Source organism: Acipenser ruthenus, chromosome 2 (genome assembly GCF_902713425.1).
Source record: "Acipenser ruthenus chromosome 2, fAciRut3.2 maternal haplotype, whole genome shotgun sequence".
Taxonomy (NCBI): Eukaryota; Metazoa; Chordata; class Actinopteri; order Acipenseriformes; family Acipenseridae; genus Acipenser; species Acipenser ruthenus.
This window is the reverse complement of record NC_081190.1, coordinates 57053251-57069265: the sequence shown is the minus strand read 5'-3', so window position 1 is coordinate 57069265 and position 16015 is coordinate 57053251. Positions and strand designations below refer to the sequence as shown.

Below are 16015 nucleotides of genomic sequence, written 5' to 3'. Positions count from 1 at the left end.
CAAGCTTCCAATGTTTCACTCCATTTCTGATGACAGAATTAAATCTTAATGAGAACGGAATGACCACCTTGAAATAGAAACACACAAGTGACACAAATGACAGGCTTGCTGTTGATTTAAACACTTCCGCATCTGTGTTTTGTGGAGGGGAAATGTCTTGAAGCAAGGGGCGGTTCAGGGGCTATACACACACACATACAGGGCCAAAGCTAGCTTAGGTCTGTGCTTAAGTGTAAACGGGTGGCTCAAACAAGAAGAATCTTTTAATCTTATCGACTGAGCTAGTTTAAGACCTAGTTGTAAATTGTAAAAACACTATAAATGTATATCACCTATTGTTTTTCATGTACTTGTGTAATTCTGCTGTTCCACAAATTTCTCACTGACCATTGTTGCTATTGGTGGTGTTTTGTTGCATTGTTGTGTTCATGTATTTACTGGTGGCAGAGTTTGTTTTTAAAAACTGAGGTGAGCAGTTTTATCATCAACTTTATTACACACAGGTTTCACGCCACCATAGCAACAGTTTTCAGGAATAAATTAATATATATTTGACAATGCGCTTTTATTTTGAACATCTCACAAAGTAAAACATTAAAATAACCAGAATACTAAATGAAGGCATAGCATAATTACATGTTTTTTTATTTTTTATTTTTTTTTACAAAAATAAGACAAAACTGCCAACTTTACCGGAACTTAAGCTTATTGAGAGGTGAATGTTTTCCCCAGATAAGAGCCATCAACAAAAAATAGTGCTTTCCCCAATATCTTTTAAAGAAAAACAGCATTGAAATGTTTTGAAAAAACTTAAAGTTCACCTTGGAGTGTTGCTTTGCTCTTGAAACAATTTACTCTGTTGTTCAGACATTTTCACTTACGACGTTGTAAAACATTAATATCTACACAATCCGTCAGATGTTTGAGTATGGAAGAGGAGGTGGTTTAATGCTGTTCAGTTACGGACAGGGCGGAATTTTTTCACAGTAAAAGGGTGATTCTAACAAATTAGCTGTAAAATCATGTCTACGGTGGACATCTGTTTAAGAATGCATAATTGTTAAAATAAAAAAATAAATAGTGTAATCATTGTACAAGGGCAATACTTTGCTTGCTGTAACGATGATTTTAAAATGGTTCTTATTTTTCATATTTATGGCTTTTGTTCTTGAAATCATTACTGTAATGCATCCATAGTTCAAGTTTTCTTACACATTTATTCATACAAGAATTAATATGTATCACATAAATAAATACGTACCTTGTGCAGAATTGTTCATGATTCACAATAATAGTAGATTTTGAAAGTACATCCTATTACTGATTTTTTTTTTTTTAGAAATGCAACATGTCTAAAAGGATTGGTCTCATTAACATAATATTTCAAGTCCTCCAGTGATTCCTGGAAGTATTTAAATAAAGTGTTGATTACCCATAATTCCCAAACAGGAAGTTATCTTCAAGATGGGCCCAAGTAAGTACATTTCTGGCTTTTTCTTGTAAATTCAGTTGATCTTGGTATCCCCTATGTGTCCCACTTATCGATCTCATTACCATAATTTGTAGAATATACAAAATTAATGAGATTTAAGTACAATTAATTAGTCCAGTAAGTCACAAAAGTGACTGAGCTTTCAGGGCCATGCATTTTGGAAATCACTATGGTTGCCAAGTTTTATTTGCAGAATCATGGTAGGCCTTCTCATTACCGTTACTCATAGATCTCATTACCATGTCAGTTATCTTAACAAAAACCCACTGCAGTAATGTGATGTAAAAATTACAGTAGTGATAATTGTAAGACTGATTATAAAAAAAGACTTATTTCTAGCTACTTATAACATCTGCCCTATATCAAAGATTATTGTTGAATGTGTTTTTTTTTGTTTTTTTTTACTTTTTTATATTAGGCTTTTTCTTTTTATCCATTAAAAATTGTTTTATTCAGGATTGACAGAGCGTAAAAACAAAAACAGCTGTGTTAGCAAGGGTACAGAAACACAGAGAAAAAATCTAGAGTAGTGATGAACTTCTAGAGGAGTATAGAAGAAAGTAAAGAGAATGGCCGTTTCAGAATAGGAATAGATTTGGATAAAAAAAAAAACATTTTCACCTCTTAAAGTGGTTTATCTCATGTATAACAGATAAACTACAATCAATAGGCAGAAAGATAGAATTATTATTAAATATATTTTATCTACCTTTCTATTACAGAAATATTGCATTGCACAAATTTTTACATACATTTGTTGGTGTATAAGACAAAGTGAGATGCAATTAAGAATACGGATACATTGTGTTGTATTGAGTTACACTAAGACCATTTAACTGTATTTAAAAAGATAAAATACAAGAGTTAAAAATTATGTTAAAATATAGATAACATCAGTTAGTGGTATTTACAGCTGAAAACAGAAACCACATCGTATTTTTCCTCCAGTTTTATAAAGTTCATATAGACTATAGCGAAAATTACGGCTGTAAATACCATAAGGAGGTGAAGGAGACCCACGTTGGAGGATCACATGCCCAAATAACACTCCATACTGGAGTGGTGGTAGGGTAGATTCATTTGTAACCACATATGACAGTCTTCAGCATGACGCTGTCACCACATGAGCTCATTTGGAACCTGTGCTGGACTACTTACGAAACTAGTTCCCAAGTGCCATAAAGATACACGTTATATCCGATGGCCCTACATCTCAGTATAGAAACAAAACATCATTCTACCTTCATGAAGGGATTACAATATGTTACGTGGAGTTATAGTGAACCGTCCCATGGAAAAGGAGCCCCTGATGGTGTTGGAGGAGCCCTTAAGACAAAAAACCATTGCCCATGGAACAGATATACTAAATATTGACACACTGATGGAGCAACTCTCACGGCATTCTTCAGTTAAGCCTAAGGGTAACTGAAAAATGCATTGAAGGGAGTGCTGAACTAGTAACCCCTTCCCTTAAAACAAAACCAGGAACCATGAAGTTTCACCAGGTAAGATATTTATTTTCAATCTATATTAGACACTGATACAATTAATTTTGTAGAACTCAATTTTGAGCAGGTTTAATTCAGAATAATTGTTGAATAAATGTTCTGTAATGAATAGCATTTTAAATACCAGTAGATGATCTTAAATTAATTCACATTGTTTGTTTTTGTGTCCCATCATCTCATTAATCTAGTTTGAGAATTCTTCAAGTGGTAGTTGCACATTATAAAGTGGATGCAATGAACCAGGCTGGAGAAAACAGAGTCTTCAATCCTAGCTTCAGATTCCCTGGGGACGGTTTTTCAAAACTTGTAATCTGGATAAAAGTGATCAAAACGTCGGGATTACTGTGATCCAGATTTCGCTTTGGTAATCTGATCGCATTTTTAATCGCAATTACATGTTGTAATTTAGTTTTTCAGAATTTAAAAGAGGAGGAGATCAGGATTATATTTATCCAAAATATCAGGATCATTTTGATCCTACTGTGAAGGTGGATTTCAATTTTAAATAAACATAGAACGTACATATTTTGTTTGAATTTTGATAGAAAACACACACTATGTGGAAAAAGAGTATTATAATACATGTTTCACATATTTAAAGTTTTGTATGCATGATGGCAAATTAACAATGTGTGTCTGATTAAATAAAAATAAAAAAACGCATTTATCAAGAACAGCTTTGTTTTCCATTTATTTACATGATGTCCAACACAAATGTTTTTCAGATTTTTATTTTTTTTATTTAAATTTTTTTTAAACGTGTGTGTGTGCTGTGTAGAAATAAAGGTGGGGAAAATGACATATCTTTAATGTGAAACGTCAATGGAGGATCCTTTTAGAAGTGAGGGATGCCTTTACAATGGCATCCCTCACTGCCCACCCAGCAAGTCGATCCTGTTGTGGTACTGCTAAAGGTGCACTATGGTGTCCTGTCTGAGGCTCCAGCAGGTCGTTGCTCCAATCCTCAACTTCAATGCAATTGATAGCGATAATGTGCAAAACAATGCAGGCTAGAATTGTGTTGTATGCTCATAGCGGTCCCGTGCGCAGGTAATTCTTACAAGCATACCGTCTCTTAAGCACCCCGTTGATGCATTCCTTTTCGTTATTTAATTTCTGTAAATAAAAATAAATATTCTTTGCATGTTTTATATGCGCAGTAACATTAAAAATGAATTGTCTGAGTTTTTTTTTTATATATAAAACATTAGAAATAAATAAACCTGTGTATTAATATTCATAATTATCACTGGTCTTCTTTATTGTTTAAATGATTTATATCATAAATAATGGCCTATTTAAAAAATAAAGGCTATAAACTCTTAGAACTTCTTAAAAACAGATTATTTGTAATCTGGATAAATGTAATCCAGCAGTGACTTTGCGGGGGGAAAAAAAAAAAAAAAAACAGATCAAAACGATCCAAATAAAATGAATCTCGGAATAAAATGATCACTGTTATCCAGATAACATTTTTTTGAAAAACTGGCCCATGGAGACAAAATATGGTAAAGGGGCAGCAGTGTGGAGTAGTGGTTAGGGCTCTGGACTCTTGACCGGAGGGTTGTGGGTTCAATCCCCAGTGGGGGACACTGCTGTTGTACCCTTGAGCAAGGTACTTTACCTAGATTGCTCCAGTAAAAACCCAACTGTATAAATGGGGAAATGTATGTAAAAAAAATAATGTGAAATAATGTATAATGTGATATCTTGTAACAATTGTAAGTCGCCCTGGATAAGGGCGTCTGCTAAGAAATAAATAATAATAATAATTATTCCAGAGCCTTCATCTGGGTTTATTCATTTTTATACATCAAACTTTTACTGTTGTTTGTTATCACTTGAATCTAATATTATTGTTTACTGAATTAATCAAATATATGTTCAACTCATTACCGTAATACAGATCATTAATGTAACAGGCTATTGTTAAAATAGCTAAAATGTATAGACTTTATGTGAAATAGCTAAGGAAAATCAATACTGCCAATGATTTCCTATCACTATGCTTAATTAAACAAGTAAATAAAACAAGATGACATGTGAAAGAGGTACTGTTACGGTAATGAGATTAAATTGTTTGAAATTATAGATTTGCTCAAAAATACATAAATAGGTAGTTTAAGAAATAACTTGATATTGCACCACAAAATTGCCATAATAGTACCAATTTCCACGTTTTTTATGTAAAAATTACTTTGTTACGGTAATGAGATTTTTTTGGGTAGGTCACAAAAAATACTTCGTCAAAATGTGTAACTTTGTTATTATACAACAAATGTTTCTAAATATTTATAGTTACCTGAAAAACAGTAAATGCTAAATTGTAGAATATTTTGTTTTTTTTTATGTCTACCTTTTAAAGACATTCTATTTTCACCATCAGTGAATTATCAAACAAAAACACAAATACATGTAAAAATAACAACATACAAGTAAGTGGAAAGTCTCCTTTTTGTACTGGAGCAAGCAATCTTTAGCAGAAATATTTCCGATCTTTGATGCATCAGCTGTTGTCTATTTCGTTGAAGCAAACTAAACCAGCTGCCAGGTTCATAAATTCAGTGTAACTGGTAGTACGTCAGTAAGGCAAACATTTGCTGTATTTATTTTAAGGGATACAAATATGGATACAGGTGCACTCCACTTATAACAGACTCCAAGGGACAATGGAATTCAACACTTTATAAAACAAAGTACGTAGTAAACACAATTTGAAATGCTGCATCAGGGCTTGAAATTAACTTTTCCATGCATTAGCCAACAGGGCTAGTGGATGGAAAAATTCACCAGCCACAGGCATTTTACAGTAACAGTTAATTATTAAACAATTTTAGATACTGCAATGTATTTGTTTTAAATCTGTGATCTTTAGTAGTTTTTGTGCATTTTCATTTGCAAGTGAACTGTGACATTAGGGCCTTATCGAGCACTATATTCTGCAATTTTGAATACTGACTTTGGATACTGTTTTAATTCTTTTATGTTGTACACAGTTCTAGGCATGGGTAACATTTTGATTTAATTTTGATTTAATTTTGCTGTTGGGTCGTTAACAGGGAATTTTACATACTGCTACAATACTTTTAAATCCGGTACTATGTACTGTACTACAGTCCACGTGTCATCTCTTTTTGGCAAATGATATTTTCAGAATCATATCATTCTGAATTAAAATACTTCTGTTAAAAATATAGTACTGTACCAACAAAACCAATACAGTACACCTAAATGGAAGCCTACTTATTGTAAAACAGTCCTTTAGGCATTGTATCTTTTTTGTGTCCCCTGAAAAATGGACAGGGGTTGGAACGGGCCAAAATTTAATAATCAGATGTACATCATATGCGTGTAACCTTCACTGAAGTCAAAATTTTACAGGGTTGGATATGCGAGTGCTGACTGTATTTACACTATACTTTCAGAAATGGGAATTTTCATGGGGAACTACACATTTCACGGAAATCTGTGAAAAATATACAGCTGCTACACACCAGACGTGATGCGACACGCGAACATGTGCAGCGATGCAACAAAATGAACAGAACCTATACTTTTGATAAGTATCTTTTACACAACAGGCGACGCAGGAGCGACGCCAGGGTGACACTGGAGCATCGCAAAATAAATAGGATTGGATCTAATTTTTTTAAGATTTGTCGCGCGACTAGATCCAGCAGGGTGAAGCAGTATCCAAAATGACAGATGAAAAACTAACACTTGCTGTGGAAAAATACCCAGAGTTTTATGACAAAGATTATCGCAATTATAAAGATACAGACATAAAAGATAATAAATGGGAGTCCATTTCAAAAAACTGGATGAGCCTGCTATGTATTATTGATTGACATATATGTTGAAATACCGACAGAGAAGAAACTCATAATTTCCACATGTTGATGAATATGTATCAGCCTTGATCATAGTTGTCAATAGCAATTTCTTTTTTTTTTTTTTTTTTAAATTTAGTTGTTGCCATTTTTTTTTTTTTTTATTATTTTCTCCCCAATTTGAAATGCCCAATTATTTTTAGGCTCAGCTCACCGCTACCACCCCTACGCTGACTTGGGAGGGGCGAAGATGAACACACGCTGTCCTCCGAAGCGTGTGCAGTCAGCCGCCCGCTTCTTTACACTCTACAGACTCACCGTGCAGCGGCCTCAGAGCTACAGCGTCGGAGGACAATGCAGCTCTGGGCAGCTTATAGGCAAGCCCGCAGGCGCCCAGCCAGACTACAGGGGTCACTGGTGCGCGGTGAGCCGAGGACACCCTGGCCGACCTAACCCTCCCTCCCCCAGGCAGCGCTCGGCCAATTGAGCGCCGCCCCCTGGGAGCTCCCGTCCACGGTCGGTTGTGGAATAGCCTGGACTCGAACCAGCGACGTCCAGGCTATAGAGCCCATCCTGCACTCTAGCGAGTGCTTTTACTGGATGCGCCACTCGGGAGCCCCGTCAATAGCAATTTCTTTTAAGTTTTATAGATCTCTCAGTTTTCAAATCTGTCACTTTGCATCTGTATCGCTTCGGGTGTGTATGGTATGTTCTCAGTCGTCAAAGGCACAAAAAGTAGCACTCAGCTTCAGCATTTTACATCGGGATAGGAGTGTTTGCTTCAGGACTTGCACATTGAGGGTCAATGTGGGCCCCCTCCCAGAATTTTAGGGGGACATTTTCTTCAGTGAGGGGGTCAATATGTGAGCCTCTCTGCATGCTTATTGGAAAAGACAATAACAATCAATCTGTTCATGTTTATTTGTTCAATCTATCTGTTCAACTCCAAACTTAATTCCCACCACACCACCATGTCTGATAAAAAGCATAATGGGATACTGTCCTACTTTTCTGTCATTAACAAGAAGCCTAAAAACAACTTTGACAAGTAAGTTAAATTTCCACAGGTGTACTACAATACTGTATTTATTAACAATACATAAAAACAGCAGGGATGTAACTGTTACAGTATGTATACTTTAGCACTGTACGGTATGTGCATGTTTATTATATAAATTCATGAAGACCTTTTATTTAGTTAACATATGATTAAAACACTATACTAAAGTTAAGAAAAGTAACATTTATATTGGGTTTATGACCATTGATTTATATACACAATATATGGACATTACAAAAGCAAATGTGAAAAAATAATAATATTAAATGTATTTAACTTTTACTCATTATATACTGTGCGAAGAGGGATATCATTTTTGTTTCTATCCAAGTATGTGCTGACCGTGAGTTTGCTTCCAGTTCAAGTTCTTATGTGCTTGTGGGTCTGGGGTTTCATGCCTAGTAATGCAGGGTTTTAATTTCATGTGTGTGTGCTGGGGGGGATTTCCTCCCTATGCTGCAGCCAATGGGGGGGGGGCGATTCCAGAATTTTAGGGGGGGGGAATGGCAAAAGAAAAGGCACTTATGGATATAAATATTTTATATTTATATATATATATATATATATATATATATATATATATATATATATATATATAATATATATATATATATTACTGCATCATCATTCACACTGGTGTTGCTGCATTCAGGAGTTCATCACTGTGAGACAGAGCACACTCCATTGCTTTTGCCATTGCCTGACATGAAGTTTTTGCATCCAGCAGAAGAAAAAGGTGCTTTTCTTTTTAACCAGCGCTCTATTTCTTTTTTTTAACTCTTTACACTCAGCCCTATTTCTGCCTGTTTTTCACTGTTTTCATTTATGTATGTTTAACTACTGGACAGACATGCATGTAAGGTTGCCACCCGTTCCGTATAATATGGAATCGTCCCATATTGGTAAATAAAATGTTGCGTTCCGTTTCAAATCGATACGGAACGCAATTTGTTCCGTATTTTGCACTACTGAGCCAAATGTATTTTTCAAGCATGAGAAGTCAGAGATCTCCGTCTCTGGTGAAGCACCAACTTCCTAACGGAAGCAGATCCATCTCAGAGTTATCAGGTAATTATGGGAGGTGTTGTTCATTTGATTAACAATTATTCACTTTACACATACTGCACGAAAAGGACCGACTAGCGCGAGGCAGTTCTAAATCCTATTGGATGTGTGCCACTGTTAGTTATGTAGCTATGAAACATAATCTAGCTGACCGATTTCAGACACCATGGCAAATTCGGCAACACCTCAAAAAAAAACGGACGCAAAAATATAGACGAATGGAAGAAGGTTTTTACATGGGTGAAAAGTTCATGACAATATTTTCAAAGCCCGGTGCACTGTGTGCAGAAAAGAATTTTCGATTTCTCATGGCAGAGTTTGTGACCTTAGACAGCATGAATCGGGAGATGGCCATGCTCATAACTGTCGAACAAGGAGAACCTATCAGGCTATTCAATCATTCTTTGTTCCAGAGAGATCACCTGAAGCTGATAAGGTAGGCAGGCTACTGTACTTCTCCTTGCATAATTTATTCCTCTAGCAAGGGCGATTACAATTATATTAGCTAACGTTAGATAGCTAATGTTACCCACCGCAATTTCTAGCCATTCACGGACCCGAGCATGAAGTTATGATTTTCTTCTGTAATGCAGTCTCCGGTCTCTTTTTTTGCTTTCTTGTGGACTTTAAGTGTCATTATTTTAATTAATTACGCATTGGACAGTGTTGTTCTTGTGTAGTTTTGACTTTTGATCGTTTACGAAATACATTTTCTGGGTCGCTCTCACAACTCAAAGCGCACCACCAACTAGTAGCTAACGTTACTCAACGTTTTAAATGGACTTTATACTTTACGTGCGTGCACTCAAAATCTGTTCATCATTCCAAGTGTATTTTCTTGATGAGTGATATGTAAATAGCGTCTTAATGTAATCGATCATTTTCTGGGTTCTTATAATCTAATATGTAGCCTATTTATATATTTGCATTTTAACAGTATGTATTGAGCGTGTTGCTGTTATTATTTGCATTACACAATTTGTATTTAAATATTGAAATAACTAGCTAGTATTACTTAATGTAGCTAGAGTGAAGTTTTATTCATTATTATATATATGTTATTTAAAATCCAGATGAATCTGCAGATGGCATTGTGAAATGCATCACCAGCTCACTGGAGAGGTTTGGATTCTCTCTGAACTCCGTTTCAGCTTTTAGTGGCGAAAACACACGTCAACTATGGTGTCCATCGCAAAACAAATGGAGCGACATCCGAAACAGGTGTTCAGTAGAGCTTATCAAGAGTGAGCTCCTTGTGAGCCTCTATTTTGATGTGGGGTGTGCAGACTTCCACTCCTTGATCATGGAGGACAAACCTCTCCTTGCTGCTGCAAGAAGCAACCAAAAATATGCATGGAAAAGGAAAAAGAACTTAATGGCTGCCAATAAAGACTCAATATATGTTGGTACCATCCATGTTTGGACACAACAGCACTGTTATTATCTCATCATAAGCAATTTGTAAATCAGTAATAATTTCTACTTTACTAACAATTTCTAAATTCACATATCTTAGTCATTTTGACAACCAATTCTGATTCTGTAAAGACTTACAAACTATATACAGAGAGTTTACGAAAATCAACATATCTATTTTTTTTTTTTTTTTTCATCTTTATCTTTATGCAGCAAATTCATTCTGGCACGTGACTTCCTGTCAGCAGAAATTTTATCGGGAACCAGGGCAGGTTGCATGTCCACTGCTTAATTTGAAATGTGCAATAGCTTTGTGGTATTTATTTAAAGAGGACATTTATTTTAAAGGGAATTTCCACATAGTTATAGGTTTTTCATTGATATTTGTTTGTATTGAATGTGTGTGAAATCCTGACATTTGTTTGAACTGCCAAGAATCTACAAAAGTGCCCTGGAACTAACCTTATATATAATAAGTGTTTTGGCCAATAGAAAATGTAAAAAGCCTATGATGCTTTCATTTGTCAAAATATCTTAAAATACATTAAATAATAATGATGTTAAGAGGTTTACTGTATCTGTGAGAGTAAAAAAATAAAAATGGGGGGGGGGGGGGGCACGGATGTTGCGTGGCGTTGATTAGGGTCTGTTCCTTATTTTTGAGGTCATGAGGTGGCAACCCTACATGCATGTAGCATATCAAATGAAAGGCCACAAAATGTCCTTTCATATTATGTAACAGGATCAGGCATACTATATGTGGTAGAGATGAGAATATATGTAAAAAACAAACAAACAAACAAAAGGTTTTCCAAAATAGTCATGTTTGGTCACTGCTATATATAAATTGTAATCATAGATGGCTAAAAAAATTTAAAAAAATATAAAAAAAACACTGTTTACTTATTGCAGTGTACTGAGTTTCTATAATCCTAAAAGATAGCGGCTGAAAATCACATACGAGAGAATAAAGTCTCGAGGGACTTAAAATATCCAGCACTGCTTTTATTTATTTATTTATTTATTTTAACCAGAACTACTCAGAATGCGGCTCACAGTGCTTTCGTCACTGACACCCACTTCGTTATAGATTGTTGTAGTGTTTCAGGCATTCTAAATTGGGTGAAAAATACAGTAGCTTGGTGTCTTCAAATATCTCTGTGGGATTTTCCCACACTGAAAGTTGCAGATATGCTGGAGCAACTTAGAAAATGCGCGATTCCTGCAACCCTGCGCTGAAATCCAAGCCCTGCCATATTATGTAATCTTCAATTTTGAACAGTATCTTTTTTTTTTTTCTTTTTTTTTTTTAAGTAAAAATGTTTTACTTTGTGTGAAGAGATAAGACGGTTAAAACAGTAAATGTGAATTTATTGATAAGAAACGTAAATTACAAATTACAGGTGGAACCCTAGTTAATTTCATTTGGAATTTAAACTTGTACAGACAAGCTGTTAAGAAAGATACTGTATTATTACTAATTCAATTTCAAAAGTCATAAACTATGTTTCTTTGTTTTGGAGGAAACAGCCACACAAATGTAAGTGTAGAACTGTAGGACCAACAGCACTATGGAATACAGCCTTCTGTTTTGAGAATAGTGTTGAATCTTGTTTTCAGTACTTTATTCAGTTTACAGTTTTTCCTTTTTTTAATGTTTAAAACAAAAACAACATGAAAGCAATGAACTGCCATGTATGTGCATACAAATAAAAAACACAGTGCTTCACTTGTTTGAATCAGTTTTACATTTAAAGTACTTGTATATAACACCAGTACCATGTCAAGTGTGCTTTGCAGAGTGACGTTATAAGACTCAGGTTTGGGGCTATCAGAAAAATACTCATTTTTAAATAAACCAATATATGTACATGTATTGATGTTTTTGTAAACATCTAAACGCTCATTAATACGTTAACTTTTAGCTGTTGTTGAAATGATAGTGTGTTCCGGCACTTTTTTTGAGGGGGGGACTAGAGCACTGGATTAACTGTTACCTTCAGCAACACCCCTGGAATAAAAATACTGATATCGCTAAAAATTCTGAAACATGCAGCTTGTTGTGGCTCAAATTTATGTAAATCATAAAAAGCCGATTTCAAGAACAGATCTGAAGAAACTGTATACATCTAGAACAGAGTGAAAGAACATCTACTAACTTGCTCTTAAAGTATGTTTCGAGTAGTTTTTCTTTCGTAGACGAGGAAACGAAAACACTGCTAATCTCTGTAAAAATAACTTTGTTGTACTTACCGATGGCACTGGCCGTGAATATGTCACTCAAACATGAGCATTACAGACCAAAAGTGGTCTTAAGACAGTCCCAATACCTGATATATGAATTTACTCACAGCCAGATTTAGAAAATTGTCCTGTAAAAAGCTTTAAGCTGTAAGTTTCCAAACTTCACCCAGAACAGCCAAGGCTTTTTTTAAATTCCATGTAAAGTGATGCTGGAGTTAAAGACAGACTGTTCAGTTTCTGGACACAAGAACAAACTCAGTCTCACGCATTACGCGACAAAGACGGATGCAATGCAAAAAAGAAATTTCTTCACGCAAGTCTTCAGGAACAAGTCCCCTCTGCTGTGACAGCAATGCTAATACCTTTCCTATACCAAATCAGAGTAATTGTTTCAACTCTTCAGTTACTAACGACGCTTCAGGACACTTAAATGCTAGTGCATACATGCCAACAGTCCCTATATGGGCGGGACAGTCACGATTTCCTAGCAAATGACCCGCGTCCCGATGCATAGGAAGAAAGTCCCGTCCCGCTGAACAGTTTCCAAATGTTGGCTGTATGCTAGTGGTGCAAGCTTTACAGGACGTACATTTGTTTTTAATAAATAGTTTTGTCACGTTACGGTCAGTTACAGTCGATCCTGGACCAAACCATTTTTAGACGGGGAGAAGGGGGGGGGGGTTTCAATATTATATTTAACGAAAATAAAAGTTATTTTCACTGTAAAGATATTTGTGTGTCTAATCCTTAAGTGTGTGATTTATAATACTGTTTACTGGTATTGCATCTGGGGAGGAGGATACACGGGCGTGTTAAGAGGAATTCAGCTGTACATTTTTTTATTTCAGGGGGCCTTTGGCGCAGCCTAGCATGAACACTGATAGTAGGTAGGTTCTTACAGTATATGATATCATTTGTGCCTTGCTTTTATATAGGGCGCAGAGTTTAACAGCAACTAAACATTGTGCGCTTTAAAAGCCCTGTGCACACATTTCTTTTGTCAAAAAGTGAGGGGGCATGGCCTCCCCCTAGCCCCGCAAATCCTGGATTCAGTTCAGTTTGCATTAATAGTAGGAGCATAGATCACATCACTACAAGGTGAGTTTGTTCCTGGTCATACTCCAAACCTGACACTGTACTTTGGTTTCATGTGGACTGCTGGCACATTAATTAACCATTTGCTGTGTATGTTTATACTATAAAATCATAAAAAATAAATAAAAATATGAACCGCCAAAGACAAAATACTCTTGAATCTGTCTTGAAGTAGCCTAGTACTAGATTAATACACATTTATATAATTCTTAACTTTTGTACTATTTTGTTTAATATAATCTTACATTGCACACCATTTGGTTGTATTCTTCCACAGAAATAACAAGCTTGAACTATACCCAGTACAGACAAAAATGTGTTCAATCAGACAGTACCCAGATTAAAGCTTAGAATCATCAAAGCTTTTGTGTCTTGGATGGTGTGGCGGGTCGCTGTATTAGTAGACCCATTTGTCATCATGGTACAGTAAAATTACAGTCAAACTTTCTTCTAGTTCTATGGCTATTGACTGTCTTTTGACTGACAAGGATATATACAACTTGAAAGGATGCATGGTGATTAGATAGGTGGTGCCAGTTGTAGGGGATTGGCAAGCTTGACTATGTTACTTGCTAACTTTAAAAGAACCAAAATAAAAATAAATAAATAAAGCGCTTTCGCTTCCATCTTTTTCTGACAAAATCCCTCTCTGAGACGCAGCATTAATAATCATAATCTGAATAAAGGCTGTGCTGTAGCTTTAAACGACACGTGAGTCTTTATCGTGAGGAAAGTTAACACAGGTTGTGTAACCTAAGGGGAAGTAATCTTCAGTTTATGAAGCAGTTTCTGCATTACAATAAAACGATGCGCCACAATTAGAATAGTGACTGAACATATTTTTTATTAAAGGGGTCTGGTGTAGGCTGCTCTTACCTGCTCTTGTTGCGGATGCTGAGGCTGCTCTTCTTGTGGTTTTTGCTCTTCCTGAATACCGCCGACTCCGGCCGACAACAAAAAGGTAACCAGCAGGGCAAAGGCGAAATTACCTCCATGCCTACCAGTTTTAAATAGCATTTTTATTTTGTTTTTAAATTAAAATATTTTCCTAAAATCAGAAAAAAGTGCTACAATAAAGTATAAATGAACAACGATATTTTACTCTAGATACCCATCATTGTTTAACCCCCTCTGTTTGCTCAAAACTAACCAGACTGCCTGTGCTTCCTAAAATGCTGATTATGACACACACCGATCAGTATTCTGTTGCCACCCCCTTTATTTTTTTCAGCCATAGACTTTCAGATAAAAGCATGACAGGTACTCTACTGTGCTGCGATTAGTTAAGTGTGTCGTCAATCAAATTACGTCACAGATTCTGGTTTTTAAGTTAGATCGAGATTCGTAAAAGGAACTAAACGAGAAGCCATTGCAAGTCCTAATGCTGATCGGTTACAACAATTCTATGGAATATGTTTGGTTAGTTTCAGCACTACTGTATTGCTGCCTGGTGCTAGATAGTTGTGAACTGTTTCCATGTTCATACAAAGCATATAAGACGCCACACGTTAAGGATTCTGCAGGTTTTGTTGGCGTTTCTTATGTGGCAGCTAGGTACAGATGGATTTGTTTTAAATCGATATACGACTGTATCTCTCTATTTAAGGGAGGGCATTTACATTTTTTGATAGAATTGCCATAGTAGTTTATTATTGGTGGACGAAGACAACAAATTAAACACCTCCCACCTGAAATGTATTTGTCTAAACTTTCCCAAACATAACCTAAAGTTTTTGTAAGTCCGTTGTATTCAGAATGGGCAAAACGCATCAATAATAACTAGAGCTTTATTGTTCAGCATGAGGCGTCCAACAGGCATCGCACAGCTCAGCATTGTTCCTACTTGCACGTTACTTTGAAGTTCTATCAGGAATTACGTTTTTACAATGATTTCTGTAAATAAATAAGACACAGGATCAAGAGAGAATTGCAACAGAAGGTAATCAATTTAATATATAAATACACGTGTGACTGTACATTAAGTGACAGTATAAAGTCAAATCAAATTAATGTTTTCTGTTCTGTGCTATACAGTGCCGTTTCTGGCCTTATGGGGGCCCTAAGCAGGATTTGATTTGGAGGAACCCCCCCCCCCCCCCCCCCCCCCCCGCCCACTCCACTTGGCACGACATCAAACCAACATAGGTTTAAGCCTACTGTCTTGTAAACGTTTGTATGAGCACACATATGTACGAGCAAACATACAATGTACAAATAAACATTTAAAGACTAAAGAGGGACCTGTTAGCAGCAACATCATCTTTTATTAACAAAAGGCAGTGAACATAAAGTCTGGAACACAATT

The 16015-nt window shown here is 35.8% G+C and overlaps 1 protein-coding gene across 2 annotated transcripts in view; it reads right to left on the bottom strand.

Annotated features, from left to right (window-relative positions):
• The window catches only part of LOC117408674 (transmembrane protein 165-like), a 32960-nt gene extending 18040 nt beyond the window's left edge, over nucleotides 1-14920 (bottom strand). For both annotated transcript variants that reach the window (XM_034013872.3, XM_058997680.1), the window contains exon 1: nucleotides 14587-14920. In XM_034013872.3, coding sequence (XP_033869763.2) covers nucleotides 14587-14727 — 141 coding nt within the window. In that variant the 5' untranslated portion in view covers nucleotides 14728-14920. The remainder of the gene's footprint in view (nucleotides 1-14586) is intronic.
• Nucleotides 14921-16015: the final 1095 nt, after the last annotated feature.